Genomic DNA, 18,333 nt, shown 5'->3' with positions numbered 1-18,333 from the left:
ATTAGGGGAATATACTATCAGGTGAAATGTGTTTGCAAGTAATAGTGATAGTTTCATAATCTAAGAAAAAATGCTAGGGTGTATTTGAGGTGTGTGAAATATATGACATATTGCCGATCTGATCTGATTTGCCATTGATGCTTGAGAGTTATAGTTCCATAACTTCTTTCTTTCTTGTTGATCTTATTATTTGACAAAACTGGAGAGGTGTTTTAGAACGCTTTGAGACAGTTTTACACTATACTTTTGAGGGCAGTGTGACAGTGTCAGGTAACATTTTGTTAATGTCCATTCCATTCCCCACATGCAATATGATATCTGCATTAATTATTAATGTAAACAAAAATGTCTCAAAGCAGATCTTTTAAAAAGGACAGCTGATGTTAACACGTGTTCTCTCGATACTTTTGCGTTCTTTAACATGTTTTGGGATGGAAGGCCGCGGTGTATCATTTCTTATTTCATTCATTCACATATGTAGTTCTTTGTTTTATTCTTTTTCGTTCTTTCATTCATTCACAATAATTCTTGCTATTAATCCTTACTATAATTCATTCATTCATTCATTCATTGTAAAATTCCGACTGATACAATAAACTGGCTAAAGTTCTGTTAAACACAACTGAACTACGCTGTGTGCGTTGGAGCATGACGAGGCACACGTTAATTAGTACAAATGCTAAAGAAAGCAAGCGAGTGGCCTATCCCTGTTGTAGAACATCCCTGGTTAGAAGAAGCAACATATGGTATAAATCGAAGGTATAGAATAATGTCACTGACGCGGTGTCAGATTTTATCTGGTGCTAAGAAGATCCCGTCAGTGACAGGATGTAACTTTATGCTTTATATTAGTTTGTGTGACACCAAACCACTAGGGGCGAATTAGCCCTTCACACTTACAATGGTCCAAACTCTTCTCGTAATGAATTAATCAGTAGTGTTGGATTATCTTGTCTCGTATCGACGACTCGCCGCCGTATACCTAGAATACAGAGGGAAACAAGACCGCAGTAAGAGCGAGACAGATCACACACACACACACGTACACGCACACACATGCGTGCGCGCACACACACACGCATACACACAAACACACACACACATTTGTACCATGTATAGCGCCGGTATCCAGTACAACTGCTCAAAGGCGCTTTGTATTAAACCTCGATCATCGGAACACCGTATTTTCAAACTCAACTCCCATGACATAAAGAGATTATCATTATTCAAAATCCACCAGCATATTTGTAAATCACGCTATATATCTGTTACTATAAATAGTGATGTCCCTGCATAATACTACTCGATAAATATTACCCGTTGAGTTGATCGAACTTGACACTAGATCCTCCCTTGCATAGTCACAATTGGCATCATTCTCATAATGTAAACTAGCATTTCATCGGGAAATGCCAGTCGCAGTGTATTCATATAAATACACACTTTCCTAGGTTTTAAATAGTATCGGCAACAGGCATACTGCCACTGCAAACTTGCCTAGCAGGTTATACCAGTCGAAAAGAAAGCTGCGCGGAAACGAGCTGCAAGAACCAGTCAAGCGAAGCTATCCCGTTAGAAGTGTTGTGGAATGTGAACACAACTGACCCGACATCCACAATGTCTGCACCGGCAGAAGAAACGGAGAAGCCTGCATCCCCCAAAAGGAAGTCTGCGCTTGACGATACATTACTTCTGAATGTTGTAACGGAGTACTTTAAGCTAGCCGGTGTCGTTTTAGTGGTATGGTTTGTTGGCTATTTCGCTTTCTCCCCTAGTTGGCTTCTTCTGGGCCTGGTGGTGTATGTTTGGAAAGAGAAGCATACGCGTGAACAGAAACTGAAAATCGAGATCAACCAACGCACTGCCAGAGATGAAAAGACTGAGATCCTAGCCAGAGTAGAGGATCTCCCATCATGGGTAAGTTGGAAAAAAGTGCATGCTAGTTTCAAGGCTAACAGTAAAACATCATGACCGGTGTTCCATTCGGTTACCTCAACAGCGGTGAAGGTATAATTAACAATGCTGACGATTGTCCACGTTGTGGATGGTTATGGGTCGAACTGTTCGCAGTCCTGTATATACCTTGGCGCGAGTCCATTTTATCACTGTTTTGGATCATAGTTGAGGGTATATTTCGGTTTGTGTGATATTTTGTAGGGCGCTTCCGTGTGCTAAATTCGTGAACCAGGGTTGTCCAGTCGAATAGATGCCTGTCTCTAATTCCGTCACGCCCACCCAATGTTAGAGTGCACAGAGTACGCTTTTCGCATTCCTTACAAGGCCGTCAAGTTTGTCGCCAACAGATACAGTGCAGTAGACCTTCCGACATATTTGTCCTGCGATAGTGTCCATCGTGACAGCAGTAGCAGTCAACAGATTAGGAAGTTATGTCAAGCTGACCCTTGGGGCAACTGGACCACAATATACCTAAGTACTACGTCATGCTTGGCCGATCAAACCAGTCTGCCTGGGGCAGATTATATGAAGGCCATGATTATATGAAGCAGTTCCAAAATATATAAATACCCTATTTACAGAAAGTAAGATGTGTAAGCACAGCAATGTATGCACACATTGGTTGTATGCAGAATTAAGCTTTATGCCAATGTATTGATTGACTAATGGGGCTACTTTTGGCTGCATTACATATGTGTAATGACAAATCAAGCTGTAGAATGTATTATAAACTATGATGGATTATTTGTGCTGTTATATTTTGATCATATATGGGCAAAAGTAGATGCAGAACCTACGAATCAATACATTCATACAGATCATAATGAAGTATTTGTTCATGATCATGCTGTGATATACTCTCATTGTTTTCCATAAAAAATATTCTTTGTTAATGTTTATAACAACAGCAATAAAGCTGCAAAACAAACATTGTGAAATGAGTGAAACACAGGTTATTGTCTTCAAAGCCATGAAATAGTTGGTTATATATTGTCATGAAGTAAGAAACAACACTGTGATGTTGTCAGTTCCAAATGACACATCTGGTATGATTCACATGTTGCTGGTTTTGTTGACATGTCATCATTTGCTAGGTCAGTGCTCATGCTGTTGATCATTGGGTTGTCTGTTCCAGACTAGATAATTTGAAGACTATAACTATAGTTAACTATAGTAAAACTATATTCACTCACAATTCATATGATGACCACTGGATTGAATAAAGTGGTTCTGTTCAAATTCAGGCAGAATTGTTTAAGGTTCTTGAAAAATATTTCTTTCAATAATGTGTGGCTGTATTCATGTACTTGTCACAAGAATTTAGATGTCTTGTACGAGTGGCCCTAAGAGTGTGACTTGATACTTTATACTGGTTTGTCACCCAAAGCAACCTTTCATTACTTTCTGAGCAATGGCATGAATGCGATATTTACAAGACTAGCATACTTATTTCTAATTGGTTGTGCAAAGTTCAAGTGTAACTGAGTTTGTGGACAAGGGTGTTTCAGTGTAAACATGGTAAAATGTCTCGAGGGTTTTGTCAACACATCAATGGACTATAACTTTGGCCAAGACAATGGCATTATTAGTTTCCATTGTCTCCCCTACATCATACATCATATGAACTTTAAGTTCACAAAAATTTTGGACACTTATGGGGTACATGCAAGCAATGATTCCAATATAGCCTACTTACAACAGGATGTGCACTGGACTTAATAAACAGACTGAAATTACAGTTGGTCTTTCACATCACCTGCTTGTCACTGAAAGCAAGGGGGTCTGTGAGGCTGGACAGTGTGTGAAGACCACTCTAGAGTCATCCTGCGTCCAGGATGGAATATTGTTAAAAGCGATGTAATGTAAAACCACACTTACTCACTCATATAAGAATGGTAATCATGGTAATGGAATCTTGTGTACACACCCACTACCTGGCTTATTGTGTGTTATATCCCCTCTGTGTAGATAAATTCCCATGGTGTAAGAACACACCCACTGCCTGGCTTATTGTGTGTTATATCCAATCTGTGTAGATAAATTCCCATGGTGTAAGAACACACCCACTGCCTGGCTTATTGTGTGTTATATCCCCTCTGTGTAGATAAATTCCCATGGTGTAAGAACAAATTGCCACAATTCAGATATCAGAGAAACTAAATCTATTTACAACCTTTTACCGTAAAACTTGTAAACTAAGATGCTAATGCTGTTGTACAAAGAAATCTTAGCACTAGAAAGCACAAGGTCATTGGTACCTTAGCAAAGACTTATGACAGTCATAGCACTGAGGATGTGTAGATTGATGCTCATGCTGTTAATCTCTAGGTTGTCTGCTCCAGATTTGATTGTTTACAGCCTGCCACCATATACATGATATAGCTAGAGTATTGCTGAGAGCGGTGTCATACTAAACACCCCCACTGTGTCACTAAAGTGATTGGTAGTATGTTATAGTGAAGGAAACTGGAAATGAGAAAATGTTACGTGAGTTTGAGGGTGGGATGAATGTTACATGATACTGGTTGGGGGTTGGGGAGGCAGCTAAATAATATTGACAAATAATAATAAAATGACATTACACCACCGTGTAATACATGACCAGTTCACAAGTGGACCGTTATAACTACACTCATTTTGTTTTATTTAACAGAATAGAATGGTTAAATATGTTATGATTTTAAATGTTTGAGTGATAGTGACAAGTTTAATTTTTATCATCTTAGAGACCGAGATGTTCTTTTTAGGAGCCAAAACTGCGAACTTTTGTTGGACAAAGAGACAAAAGTATTTTATGTCATGATGGGTAGTCATTCGTTTAGAATGTGTGGTGTATATGTAGCCGTTATTGCTTTTCAGTACCATTTATAAATACAGTGGAAGCTGACAAAACTGGCATCTGTCCAATCCGGCAAGTTGTCATCATCAGCATAAAATCTTAATCCCATCCATAGCTTGTACATTTACCATCAGCTCTACAATCCAGCACTTTGTCTAACCTAGATTATTACTTCAGTCCCAGTGTGTGCCGGTTTAGACAGCTTCCACTGTAAAACTGTATTTCACTTAGTACATGTAATCTCTCATAACCTTCAGTAGGTGGCTCATAAGGAATATTTAGTTTTAATAAAACTATTGTTTTAAATTGTGGTGAGACTTAAATAAGATATCTGACTATATCAGCACATTATCATGATTATGTTGTTAAAAATGTGGTCACACAATACCGTGAGAGCTGAGTTTGTTCTTCTCTGTTTTGACAAGACCCTTTACATGACAAACATAGCTGAAATATATTTTTGGTCCCATGTTGTATTATGTTTGTTATGGAAAGTGATTCATTTGTCATCAAGGAATGATGTGTTTGCTGCCTCACCATCTGTCATCTCATGCATCACCCTCGACTGATGATACATTATGTAATCAGCGTTCAGGTAATACAGATGTCAACAAAGATTTGTTTATATTTCCAGGTATGTTTCCCGGATGTAGAAAGAGCAGAATGGTTGAACAAGGTACATTTTCTGAATTTATTTTTTGTGATGATTTGACATGGAGTTTTCCATGATTCATGAGGAATGATATCATGGTGTCATTTTGTACCAATCAAATTCAGTCAACAAATTGTAAAGCATGTTATTGTATGCATCTGCATGGTTGACGAACATGGCATGTTAGGGAAAGGACATCTGAGTATGAGGCATTTGAATCTGAACCTTCTTCAACACGTTAAACTTTTAGAAATAGGCCTTTTACTTCCATGTTTTTGTTGAAAATGCTGCTTATATTTCGATCTGTAAGATTCAAAAGTGGGTGTAAATGTTTTGTTAACATTCAAATTTTTTCATTTGCAAAATTTGAATTTATGAATGAACTTTTAAAGATGTCTGGGTGGTTTTCCTCGTTTTATGAACTTTGACCATGAAGACAGCACCCTGAATTAACGATCATCATGTCTCATTCTAAAGTTACTTATTTCAGGAGAGCAGTGGGGTAGTGTTGTGGTTAAAGTGTTCACTCATTGCACAAAAGAACTAGGTTTCCATTCCCCACATGAGAACAATGTGCGAAGCCCATTTCTGATGTTCCCTGTTGTGATATTACTGGAATATCGTTAAATGCCGTGTAAAACTAAACTCACTCACTCGATATAGTTAATGGATTCCAGAATGAAGCCATTTCAGTCAACCAGCTCTGCTACATACATTTTTTTATTGCCACAGATGATCGACCAGTTATGGCCATACATTGGGGATTATGTCGACAGACTTCTGAGGGAGTCCATCGAGCCCAAAATTCGCGAGAGTCTTCCAGCATCCCTCTCATCTTTCAAGTTCAGCAAGATTGACATTGGAGATATTGTGAGTCATCAAACAAAATGGTTATTAAGTCTCGCAGTGGTACTGCTAGTGTACTGGCTATTGACTAGTTATCACCGTGTTTTGGTAGTATTTACAATGTTACTCTGTCATTCGTTACATTAACGAAACAAAATTTATCGTGATACAGTCATATTCCGATGTGTTGAATCTCTGGGGACCAAGTAATAAATTCGACTTGTCAATGTATTTGAGACACAGGTATGCCTAAGGTGGTACACTAAATCAAATGGTTAGGACGACAAGTATTTCAAGGTATGCATAATATTCGACTTTCAAGACACTGGCATTAGACATCAGGATTTGACTGTATGTAGGTATTCACTGATGTGTCCAGCCTGTTAACTGCCATTGATCATGTTTTCATGTACTGTGGGAGGTTGGAGTCATGGCATTTGTATTACATTTCTAAAAACTATCTGTAACAGTTATCGCTATTCAGAATTTATCATGCAATTCATCAAATGATATATAATATATAATATAATGATATGTAATAATACATATATTTATATCATCCAGTAATTGAATACGAGACTATTTTAGTGTTTCTTTTACAATAGATTGAAACGGAGTGAAACCATTGATGACATATAAGCTTGAACATGCTTTTATACATCATTGGACATCCTCCCGACTTTAAATTTGTTTATACAGTTCATAACTTTATCTTTCATTTTTCTCTCTTGTTACTTACTGTGAATTTTCTTTTGCTGTGCTTTATTGTGGAAAAAAATACTGGAATTGTATTTGCACAGGTGTCATACTGATGTATTGGCAATAACTCTTACTCATCGATAACTGTTCGCCAGCCAATACTGGCTTTTAGACTTTTTGGGCTGGTAGTGTTTTTGCACCTTACAACCACTTACTTCATCTTTGGGAACATTATGAACTTTTTCGTTTGTGAAAAATAATTTTTACAGTTTAGATCAATTTACAAATGACAAAATTATAAGCTGCTGTTAAACCCTGCTAATCTTGGCCCCTTGCCCATGTGGAAATATTGATCTGAAAGGATATAAAATAAATGCATGAGAAATGTTTTTGGTCTGAAAGTCTGCTTACTGTGAATTTTCTTTTGCTGTGCCTTATTGTGGAAAAAATACTGGAATTGTAATTGCACAGGTGTCATACTGATGTATTGGCAGTAACTCTTACTCATCGATAACTCCAGCCAGTATTGATCTTAAAGGATATAAATGCATCAGAAACGTTTTTGATCTGAACGTCTGCTTTCTGGATTCAGACAGTGAATTCCATTTACCAACAGTGGAAACAACATGTGTTTTGTCCCTGATACCTGAGAGCTACCATGCTTGATGATGTTTGTTTTGCTGTTTCATCAGTTGTCTCTGAATATACAAGGAGGACTATAACTGAGTTGAGTAGTTAAATGGCTTTATTGTTGCCTCGGCCATCATTATTGTCATGATCCTAGGGTGACGTTTGAAATGTTTCTAAGAATCAAATTAAAAATGCAGTAAATTATTTATCTTGCTCGTTGATAATGATATAGAGGGCAGACAGTTTCAGATTTGAAAACCTATGGCAAATAACATTTCTTTTAAACTTGTGTTTTTGTAGCCACCCAGGATTGGTGGAGTGAAGGTGTACACCCAGAATGTGCGGAGAGATGAGATCTACATGGATTTGGAGATTGTGTAAGTGAACCCTATAAACCTCACACTACTGAATTTGAATCTGATGGTTACCATGGCTACGATGGAAGTGTCTGAATAGCTAATCCAGGAGTGATCTCATTAATGTGACAGCTTGAATGTTTGTTAACATTATCCAACATTAGTTTGCCAGATGATATTGTTCATGGATTCAAACACATTGAGAATTGAATTTACAATATACATTCCATACGCTTTCTGTGTGGTCTCTGAATAAAAATTGACTGTTGTGGCAAGACAGAATAACTATATCAATATAACTGATTCATGATTGATCTTTGAGTTCATGCTAGTGTCAAAGTGAGTAGTTTATATTGATAGCCCAATTCTGATGATACATCTAAAGCACCATTTGCCTGAAACAGATTCAGTTTAATGTAGAATCTTTTCTCATCTCATTTATAGACTATTTGAGAATATCAGTTTAAAAAGTTAAAATATATATTTCTCTTACAAGGTTTGATTCCCAAATATTTCAAATTTCAAATGAAATATTTCATTCCAGTTTCAGTTCCCTTCAGAACAAAAAGTGAAATTAATAAATTACAATCAAAATGATATATTTTCTCTCAAAATATGTATTCTTAAACCATTGTTAGATCATGTCTTTGACACGATGTGTTTAGATCTACACCATGCATTCAATTTATTGAACACAGCTTTAATGTCACTTGTTTTAATTGAAAAGGATTTACGAAGGCAATAATCAATATTAATCTGTAATTTAGGAAAGTGTCACTTTTGCTGATCTGTCTTAATAAAAATATTGAAATAAATATGCAAATTGATCATGTTTTTGGTGATGGTGAGAGGTATGTCGATACATATTAACCAGTCATGATCAGTCACAAATATTATGACTGATTCCTTGGTTACTATTTTCTACCAATCAGTTGTGGATAAAATCGATTATTCAAAACACCACAAATTTTTACTCAGTATCAGGGAAGTGTTTCAAGAGGTGGGCTCTGTTTGTTTCTTGCTATTATTGCCAGTTTTGTTTCTGAGTGGCTAGAACAATTAAGTTCCATGACAATCTGTCAGGACATGTTGCTTCTTCTACCTCACAGGTACAGCAGCGACTCCAACGTGGCTGTTCAGGTGAAGGGGATCAATGCTGGCATCAAAGACTTACAGGTGAGACAACGATGTATTCAACCTGGCAAATGTGTATCAAAATATTCTGGTATAACCAACAATTATTGTGCTGTTGTCGTGTTGAGAAAATACTAGTGATTGGTTGAGATGATGTTGACAAATGTCTGTTTCTCTTGTAGATTCATGGTATCATGCGGGTCATCTTCAAACCCCTCATCAGCAAGATGCCGTTGATGGGGGGCATATCCGTCTTCTTCCTCAACAACCCTGTGAGTATAACATGTAGCCGGATCTTGCAAGCATTTGTGAAAAATTGTGTTTTTCAAGATAATTGTCAGTCCAGTTGGTAAACATGGAAACAGAACAGCCTTTAGGCGTAAATAAAGCCAGAATTGCTGTTATTTATATATAATCCACTTAATTGTATTTATAAAAATGTGCATAGAACATGAGAAGGTTAAATCTTTATCAAGCATTTTCATCTGAAAATTCTGTGTTAAACAGACATGTCTCTATGAATTGTTGCTCATAAAGTAAATTTGCTGAATAGAATGAGTTTGAGTACTTCTTGGTAACATTTTGTTAAAACTGTTATGAAGACTTTGGATGACCCCGACGAGAACTATTATGGAAATTTGATAGTTTGATGTGCATGTTGAGAATCCAGCACAGATGGGTGCCTCCTGGGTGATGTTGATAATTTCTTATGACATCAACCACTAGTTCTCTCTACAGCAGGAACCATTCTAAGATGGACATTAAACCTATTTTACCCTCTTTATGAATTCATGAGTTTGATCTATAATCTTGAATGACTTTTTGTGGTTTGATGTCTTCTGTTACCCAACAGCCTTGACTGCTCTGAATAGTTTGAAATATTTTTCTGAACTTTGTTTTTTTTTAATTGATTGTCTTTGATTGCCTGTTTCACTTTCAGACTGTTGACTTCAACTTGACCAGCCTGGCCAATGCATTTGATCTTCCTGGTCTGAAGTATGTCTTCCTGTCATTGTGTTGCTCTATTTGCTGTGCATGTAATCAGTACAGAATGCTGTATTTACTTGGTGTGCATTTCATTACAGAAGCTCTTGGTTGAGTGGGGATAAAAGACATTAATCTTATCTTGAAAGTGTTTTGAAATGACTGTTTGGGTTAAATGCATTCCTGAAACTTGCTGCTTTTTTGTGTTTCCTTAAACCTGAAATTACTTCAAGGTCTTCCATGTTTCTCATTTGTTTATATTAATTTGCAAGAAACACTAAAAGTTTTTTTTTAACTTATTCTCCACATCTTAAAAACTTCAGTCAACTTATTTTATGTTACTATCTAACATATCTTTGCATGCTGTTTTTAAACGTGCATTATCTTTTTTTTATGTCGTGATTATGTTTTGTAATCAAAATGTCACTTTGCTCTGGGTTGAATGAAATTGTCAGAGTGTCCTTTGTTGTTTCTTCAGTCTGTGTTGTTCTGCTTGTCGTGGGGTCCACCCCAGCCTCAGTGATTTTAAGAGTTTTATACCGAGCATGCTCTCTGCTATGGAAAAAAATATATCTGCTTGATATTTGTTGTTCTCCAGTTATGTTTTACATCCCACTTTACATAAATAAATACTCTTCCATATATATATGACAGTAGTTTAAGATCAGTTATTTGAAGTGAAGATGGCCCTTGGATCATGGACAAGCTGTACACATTAAACATGGTATGTAATGTATAAGGTTAACATCTGTTTCTTGTTCATAGTGACATGCTGCACACAATTGTGATCGAGCAGATCGCCAACATCATGGTACTACCCAACCGCATCCCGATCTCTATGGTTGAAGGTCTGAACCTCAACAAGCTCCGCTACCCTCAACCACAGGTGAGGATCTCAAGTCACCCATGTGTTGCGGGATGTATAAGTTTGATGGTGTCTCTAGTACCAGGATGTGTGACAGTCTATCTAGTTTAAATAATGATTTGATCAACATTTTAGAAGTTGGTGAGTAAATAACTAAACATACAACTTCATGGATAATACTGTAAGACTCTACACTGAAACATTGCTCTGTGCATTAAATATTAAGTTGTTGCCAGTGAATTAGTACTGTTCCTCAATACCAGCTTCAGTTCACTTGTTTTCATGATCTGCCTGTTATGCTTCAGGGTGTGTTACGGATCCATCTACTGGAGGCCAAGGAACTGGTCAGGGCAGATATTGGGATGATGAAGAAGGGCAAGTCTGACCCCTATGCCATTGCTGTTGGTGAGTCCAGCTAACACCATGGTTACAGTTACATTAATTATGATAATTTTTCATGTTTTCTTCTACTCTTTCTTTTCACTACAAAATTATGTAAAGCTTGAATGTCATTGATACTTTACCTTATAGATGTTAAAAGATTATTGATCCCTTCATTAGTGATGTCATTATTGTTGATGATCCTGATTGTAACAATGATGTAAATGAAATAATCTGAGGGTTGAATTTTGTATTAAAACTTTGAATTATCACTTTGCCTTAATTTTCATTCTAGTTGGAGCTCAAACCTTCAAGACCAAAACCATCAATAACACCATCTGTCCTCAGTGGAACATGACGTATGAGGTAAGAGTAGAGGATGAATCAATCCCTGATGATTGGTGATGCTGTGTTATCATTAGCTTCATCAGCATCTGTTGCTTTTTAGCAATCAAGAAGGGGTAATCGAGTAGTTCATGATTCAGTTTGTCATTCAGTTTTGATACAGTATGCAGCCGATGTGGTGAGCTGTGTGTGTATTACTCGAATATTGCTGAAATGTAACAGAAGGATAGCCATGCGCTTGTGCCTGATGAACCTGTGACCATCCAGCTTAGTATAGATGTTCAGTAACCCACTTGCTTGTCACAAGAGACAACTATCAGGTCAGGTGGTCAGACTAGCAAATTTGCTTGAAACATGTCATCATGTCCCGAAGAGATCGATGCTAATGCTGTTGATCACTTGATTGTCTGGTCCAGACTCAATTGTTTACAGACTTTCGCCATATAGCTGGTATATTGCTGAGTGTGATGTAAAACTGAACTCACTCACTTACACTAATACAAGTGTCCTCATGAGCTCCACAAATAAACAGTCATTACTTTTTCAGCTTAGTAGTTTGAAAACATGCAAATTGTAGACAAGATCTCAAATATAGTTTAAAATTTGAAAAGGTCATTTTGCAAATGGATCATCAGTCCTTTTGTACAATTTTTGTTTTTGATTCAATTGATCTAGCTTTATGTACCATTTTAGCTTGATTAAGATATTCTATAGTTAAAAGTTACTCTTAGCTGTTTATTGTGCACCGTAATGTTTTGCAATGAATCGTGTCTCATCTTATCATGCTTCTGTTCACTGTGTTTGTTTGTTAGAAGATAACTCCATGAGATTTGTGTTAGATTTGGAAGTTTATTTGAAACATTTGATTGTCCACAGGCTATTGTGGATGTTGCGGAGGGACAGTGCCTGCAGGTGGACGTCTTGGACGATGACCCAGGGAGTAAGGATGACCCGCTGGGAAAGTATGTACTCACACTTACCTACATCTTCCGTTATCTTTCCGAACTTTTATAGAGCTGTGTGGAATTACTAATGGAAATACTGTTTGTGAAGCTCAGGTCTAAACTGCATCAAAGGCACATGATCTTTTGGTGACCTGAATCCCATGACAAATAGGCCACTTTTTTGTGTTTGCCATCACAACAGTAATAAGACATGTACCATCTCCTCACTTCCACTTTAATGTTGTGTTTTTACTTCCAGTGCTTCTGTTGACATATCTCATGTGTTTGAGAGGGGCATGGTGGATGAGGTAAGTTCCAACTACAACTTACGGTCACAGTTCAGAAGTACACCCCTCTTTTCCAAAACTTGCATGACAGTTTGAAGGGTATGTGTCAGTGTTTCACTGTGAACTTACAAAGTGTAAATGCCAGTATATTGTAGTGAACTTATAAAGTGTATGTGCCAGTACATGGTTATGAACTTATAATGGGTACTTGCCAGTATATCATTATGTTTCACTACTGACTAATGAAGAGTTCGGAATCCGTTTTCATAATCATAGGGAACACACAGAAGTAGAGTACATGCCAGTGCCTCCCTTTGAACTTATGAAGCATACTTGATTTTGTTTTAGTGGCTGCAGTTGGAGAATGTGAAGTCCGGGTTTGTCCATGTCCGTTTGCAGTGGCTGTACCTGGCCAACGACCCTCTGGAGTTGGACAGGGTGAGTGTTCTATGTTCTATGTTCTGTCACAACTATTGTTTTCTGATATATCTTACAACACGTACAATAAAAGAAATATCAAATGACGCTACTGCTTATAACCATACATGTGTAATTGCTTGAAAATTTTAAAAAATTCATAAATGTGCATAAAAATAACATTTTCAAAAATCTCACTTCTTGCTTCAGACACTTTGTGCATTAAATGGTTAATATTTCATTCTGAGCTGAAGGAGGTTTTAACAACATTTCATATGCTACAGAGTAACAAGATTTATGTAAACACATGCAGCCTCTGAAAATAAGATCTTTCACTTTTGTTTCGTTACGTCTTTTGTGTCTAGATCCTTTGCTGAATATCACCTTGATCAAAGTTTGATCAACCAGACAAAATAAGGTGCATAACTTTTGAGCCTTTTAGATGTCTGGTTTCCAAAATTGCTTTCTAAAACCACTCAGCTTTTGTTTGTTACAAACAAAACCCAGACAGAGAGCAGCTTATCCCTGTATTGTAGACACTTCTGGGTGTTGGTCCAGTTCTCTTAAGTAGATGAACATGAATATCCTTTTCTCATTGAGAACTTCCCCCTAACATTCAGCTAAAAAAAACTATTCAAAATGTTGTCATACGTGTACTGACAGTTGGGACACCTCAACAGTGATTGGCAAGAAAGCTCACCTGATATATGACCCACTAGATTTCTTATGTCCAAGGGTGGGTTTGTAAGGTCTTGGCAGAGACAGGTATCGAATTTGAGTGGAAGGTCTTATTTTTGTGAGATTTCAAGTTATGATCCCCGAGACTCCATAGTGTGAACATACTGGCAGTGAAGAATACAAGAAGAACTAGTGTGCATGAATAAATGTAGTTTGTCTAGCTGCACCTTCCTATCAGAGTAGCACCTCCCAGTGATCTAAAGATCCCTAGCGTATTGTTCCCAAACAGTTGGGATCATGCTATATTATTTAATTATTTTAAAACCTTTTCCCCAAACATTGTGAGATGGAACAAGACCATGGAAATGCTTTATTGTTTGTTTTTCTTTGAGTTAATTTTTATACTCTGCATTTTTGATGTATGTCTGCTGGCCTCACTTAAGAGTTTGCAGTGACTATCTTTTAACATGTTTACAATAAATCACTGGTCTGGTTTCTTTGTAAAGTGCCAATGTACTTTTAAATAAGTATTGTTCAATCTAAGCCCGAAGTAGGATTCTGGGAAGATGCAAAGAAAAACTTCCTGCAGTCTTGAGGCAACTGTATTGATGGTCAGCTGCACAAATTTTACAGTTTCAGGTTGACATTTTATCAACCACTGGTTTTCCTGTTCAGATTGTGATTACTTACAGGCCTGGGTGGAATATTGCTCATAGCAATGTATAGATAAATGAATAAACAGAATTGTCACTGTTTGTATTTTTAGATAAGAGTTGCCTCCCCTTTTTGTCCTGACATTCAGTTTAAGAGAAATGTCTTCCACACAAATTTGATTTAAGCATCAGTAGAGTTTTTCCAAGACATTATTGTAAATGCTGTGTTGCAATCCTCTAGTTTAGCCTAGATGTGTATTTTTAGCGCACTGCCCAAATATGTATCTGCTATATTGTGTAATGTGCTGCACATATTTATTTTGTTTTTTGTTTCCTCCGTGTCACACAACACTTCTGCTTGTGTCTTGTGGTAAGTTCTGTTATCACGTGTGATTGCTTGGCCATGATTTCATCTCTTTCACTTCATGTTGATTGCACAGATATAATGCTTTAACCGTACATAGCCATTATTGGAGTGGACTGGGCAATACAGTTACAAGCAAAGGATCGCTCACAGCCATCTTGCTCAAGTATATTACCCTATGAAATATTTTCAGGGTTTTGTTGCACAAGTTAAGCATTACCATGACCAGCTTTCTCAGAACAGAGATAATATTCTGAATTTTGATTCTTTGATGAGGTGATGATCAATTTCTTTATGTATGATAATTTTTTATACCTTCATCAAAAATAATTATAACATGACATGATAGACAAGGCTATTGCATTCCAGAGTGTCACCTGACACAAGATTCCTTGCTGAAGTCAGTTTGCCTGATCTTCAAGGTCTTCAGCATAGTACTATTGACCTTTTGGGTGTGTTCTTATGTTATCTGTGTTTGGGCTAGTAAGTATTGCTCCCCATGGAGCCACTCCAATAATGCTGCTACTGTACGTTGTTTATTACTGCTTGGAAATTGACGTGCAAACAAGCCTAATTGTCTTGTCTCTCATCCTAACATCAAGCAGTCACTTGTGGTTTTGTGTTATAAATTATTGTTAAATTGCTACAAATATTTCTTTGTCATGTTTATGCCTTATGTTTTGTTCATTATTAGAAAAATAGTGGTAGTGGATAGATTTTGAGTTTTATTTGTTCATAATTTTCCTTAGAGTAAAGGGAAATATCAATTCATAGATGTAATGGATTATTTAGTTATTTATGTTAATAATTTAGGAATTAGATCTAATTATAGATGTAGATTTTAAAAAAAAATATACAAATTAGTTTATTTATTCAAAGCACACAACAGAAGTACCAAGAATATTTTTCACTTGTTGATTGACATGAACAGGTGGTGATCTCTATGAGACGAATAATGATATGTCAGTCTGTCACAGACCATGTAATGGTGTGAGTCTGATCTACAACCAACCAACCAAATATCCTGAACCGACAGGGTGACTTCTTATATGTGTGGCTTTTCTATTTCTCTAACTCTGTGAAGGACTGTGGACTGTTTTGTTATCAAATAAGTATAAAATCACATAAAGGAAGTCAAGTATATTAACACAGTAATTAGGATTGTATTAATTCCCTTTTAGAACATTAATAACTGTAATCTGGGCTACAAAGGGAAAAATGTTTGAAACATCATGCATGGCATTAGAGTCATGGCATCTGGTTCCTGCAAATGTCAGATACTGACAAATTGATCATGATCTGCATTGCTACAAACAGAAGGAACCTGTGAAGATGGGGACAGGTGATTGACACAAATCACCGTATCCCAATAGCGTACATCGCTGCTCATGCTTTTGATCACTTGATTGCCTGATTCAGACTTGATTATTTAGACCGGTGCCATATGGCTGGAATATTGCTGAGAGCAGCGTAAAACCAAACTCACTCATTCAATCACCATCAGTAAGAAGAAATCTTGACCACTGCAGCATACCAAGCATTGACTTCAAAATGGAAGGTCAAACCGGATGTCACTTTGGTAGATGAGGTGTGACCACAAGGACATTGTCCTCTGTCAGATGATTGACATCTTTATTGGTTATAACTCAGTAGAGATACAGAAAATTGTGGGCAAATATCCAGCTCACATCTAAACAAATATACTTGACATACTTGTAGGACAGGCTACTTGGAAGGTCAATAAAGCTAGACACTTCAGTTATACAGTAGAGCAGGTGCTTGTAAATGGCATATTGATTTTCCTGTGGTTGAATATCTTATATTGCAATGTTCCAGATGTTGATTATTTGTTATTCACTGATATATGACAAATGGTTATAGCATGTTGATTACTTTCAGAGCACATTGCGACCTGTTATAAGCTTGTAACTTGGGTTGATGTGTAAAAATAGGAGTTTGTGGCATCAAGATACATTATGTTAATTTTGAGGCAGATCAATAAACAGCATTAACCGATTCTTATGTCGTGAAGACCCTATAATCCAGACTATATATGTTGAAAATTAACAATTATCAGAAGGGAATGAAGCTCTCCACACTGCTCTTTGTTGATAAAGATTTGTGCAGAGCGGACAGTTCAAATTGTATCATATTGTGTATCATTGCATGCATTACCTAGAAAAATATATGATCATGTACATGTGTCATACAACACACTAACAGTTTTGACATGAGACAGACAGTGCACAGTGTGCAGTTTGGTTTGGTTTTGCCTGACATGTCATACTGTCCTGCTTCTATGTAATACATGATAGTATGTTTGACAATGACATACTGACATTGTGTGACATGGTATATCATTGGGTATCACATAGTGAGTCATATCACCCAGCCAGTATGTCAGATATGACATGGTATTCATGGTATATGACAGTCAGTACAGTCATATGGTGTTTTATGACACATATATCACATGTCATACCATACAGCCTACATGTACTATGAGACAAAGACAGTTTGTGACTGAGAAAGACAAAGACAGTGTCATATGGTGTAGTATTGTACATATCACACAACATGTCATACTGCACTACCCACATGCATGTTGTAACAAAGACAGTAGTTTGTGACAAAGACAGACAGTACACTATGTGTCATGTGTTGTTATTGCACATATTGCACAACATGTCATACCATACAACCTACATGTATGATCCAGCAAAGACAATGTGAGGCTAAGACAGACAGTACACTATGTGTCATATGGCATTATTGCACATGTCATAGTATTTGACCTACATTTACGACAATATGGTACAAAGACAGACTGTACACTATGTGTCGTCCGGAGTTATTGCACATATCACGCAACATTTCAAACCATGCCGTTATTCTTTTGACAGCCATGACGTTCGGCACGCTATAAACAATGTGTCGCATATTGTAGTGTGTATGTACTATCATACCACCCTGCTTAAATGTGTGATCTAACACCCATTGTTGTCACATCTGATATATTATTGCACATACTACATCACCTACTATTCTTCCTGCATATATGAAAATAGCAAGGACAATGTATGATGAAGAAAATTCACTCTGTACCATATAACTACAGATATCCCACATTTCATACCATCCTGTGTGATATGTAACAATCTAACACAGCATGTGTGATGTCACATTGCAGTTTTCACTTAAGGAATTGGAAGTGAAATTAATGTAACTAAAAGTACCAAAGTAAGATTAGTAAATAACACTACTTTCAACTGATCAACATGATCAACATCAGATCAAGAGAGA

At 36.9% G+C, this 18,333-nt stretch overlaps 1 protein-coding gene across 1 annotated transcript in view; it reads left to right on the top strand.

Annotated features, from left to right (window-relative positions):
- Window positions 1–1,525: 1,525 nt before the first annotated feature.
- Window positions 1,526–18,333, top strand: part of LOC137297871 (extended synaptotagmin-2-like) — a 32,764-nt gene continuing 15,956 nt past the window's right edge. The window contains exons 1-13 of the mRNA XM_067829840.1: window positions 1,526–1,917; window positions 5,430–5,471; window positions 6,180–6,317; window positions 7,923–7,999; window positions 9,088–9,154; window positions 9,295–9,384; window positions 10,053–10,108; window positions 10,862–10,982; window positions 11,267–11,366; window positions 11,638–11,708; window positions 12,564–12,649; window positions 12,891–12,939; window positions 13,267–13,356. Coding sequence (XP_067685941.1) covers window positions 1,618–1,917; window positions 5,430–5,471; window positions 6,180–6,317; window positions 7,923–7,999; window positions 9,088–9,154; window positions 9,295–9,384; window positions 10,053–10,108; window positions 10,862–10,982; window positions 11,267–11,366; window positions 11,638–11,708; window positions 12,564–12,649; window positions 12,891–12,939; window positions 13,267–13,356 — 1,287 coding nt within the window. The 5' untranslated portion in view covers window positions 1,526–1,617. The remainder of the gene's footprint in view (window positions 1,918–5,429; window positions 5,472–6,179; window positions 6,318–7,922; window positions 8,000–9,087; window positions 9,155–9,294; window positions 9,385–10,052; window positions 10,109–10,861; window positions 10,983–11,266; window positions 11,367–11,637; window positions 11,709–12,563; window positions 12,650–12,890; window positions 12,940–13,266; window positions 13,357–18,333) is intronic.

The sequence above is a fragment of the Haliotis asinina genome, chromosome 10 (assembly GCF_037392515.1).
Source record: "Haliotis asinina isolate JCU_RB_2024 chromosome 10, JCU_Hal_asi_v2, whole genome shotgun sequence".
Lineage (NCBI taxonomy): Eukaryota > Metazoa > Mollusca > Gastropoda > Lepetellida > Haliotidae > Haliotis > Haliotis asinina.
The sequence above is the reverse complement of the archived record's forward strand: the minus strand, read 5'-3'. Positions and strand labels throughout refer to the sequence as shown.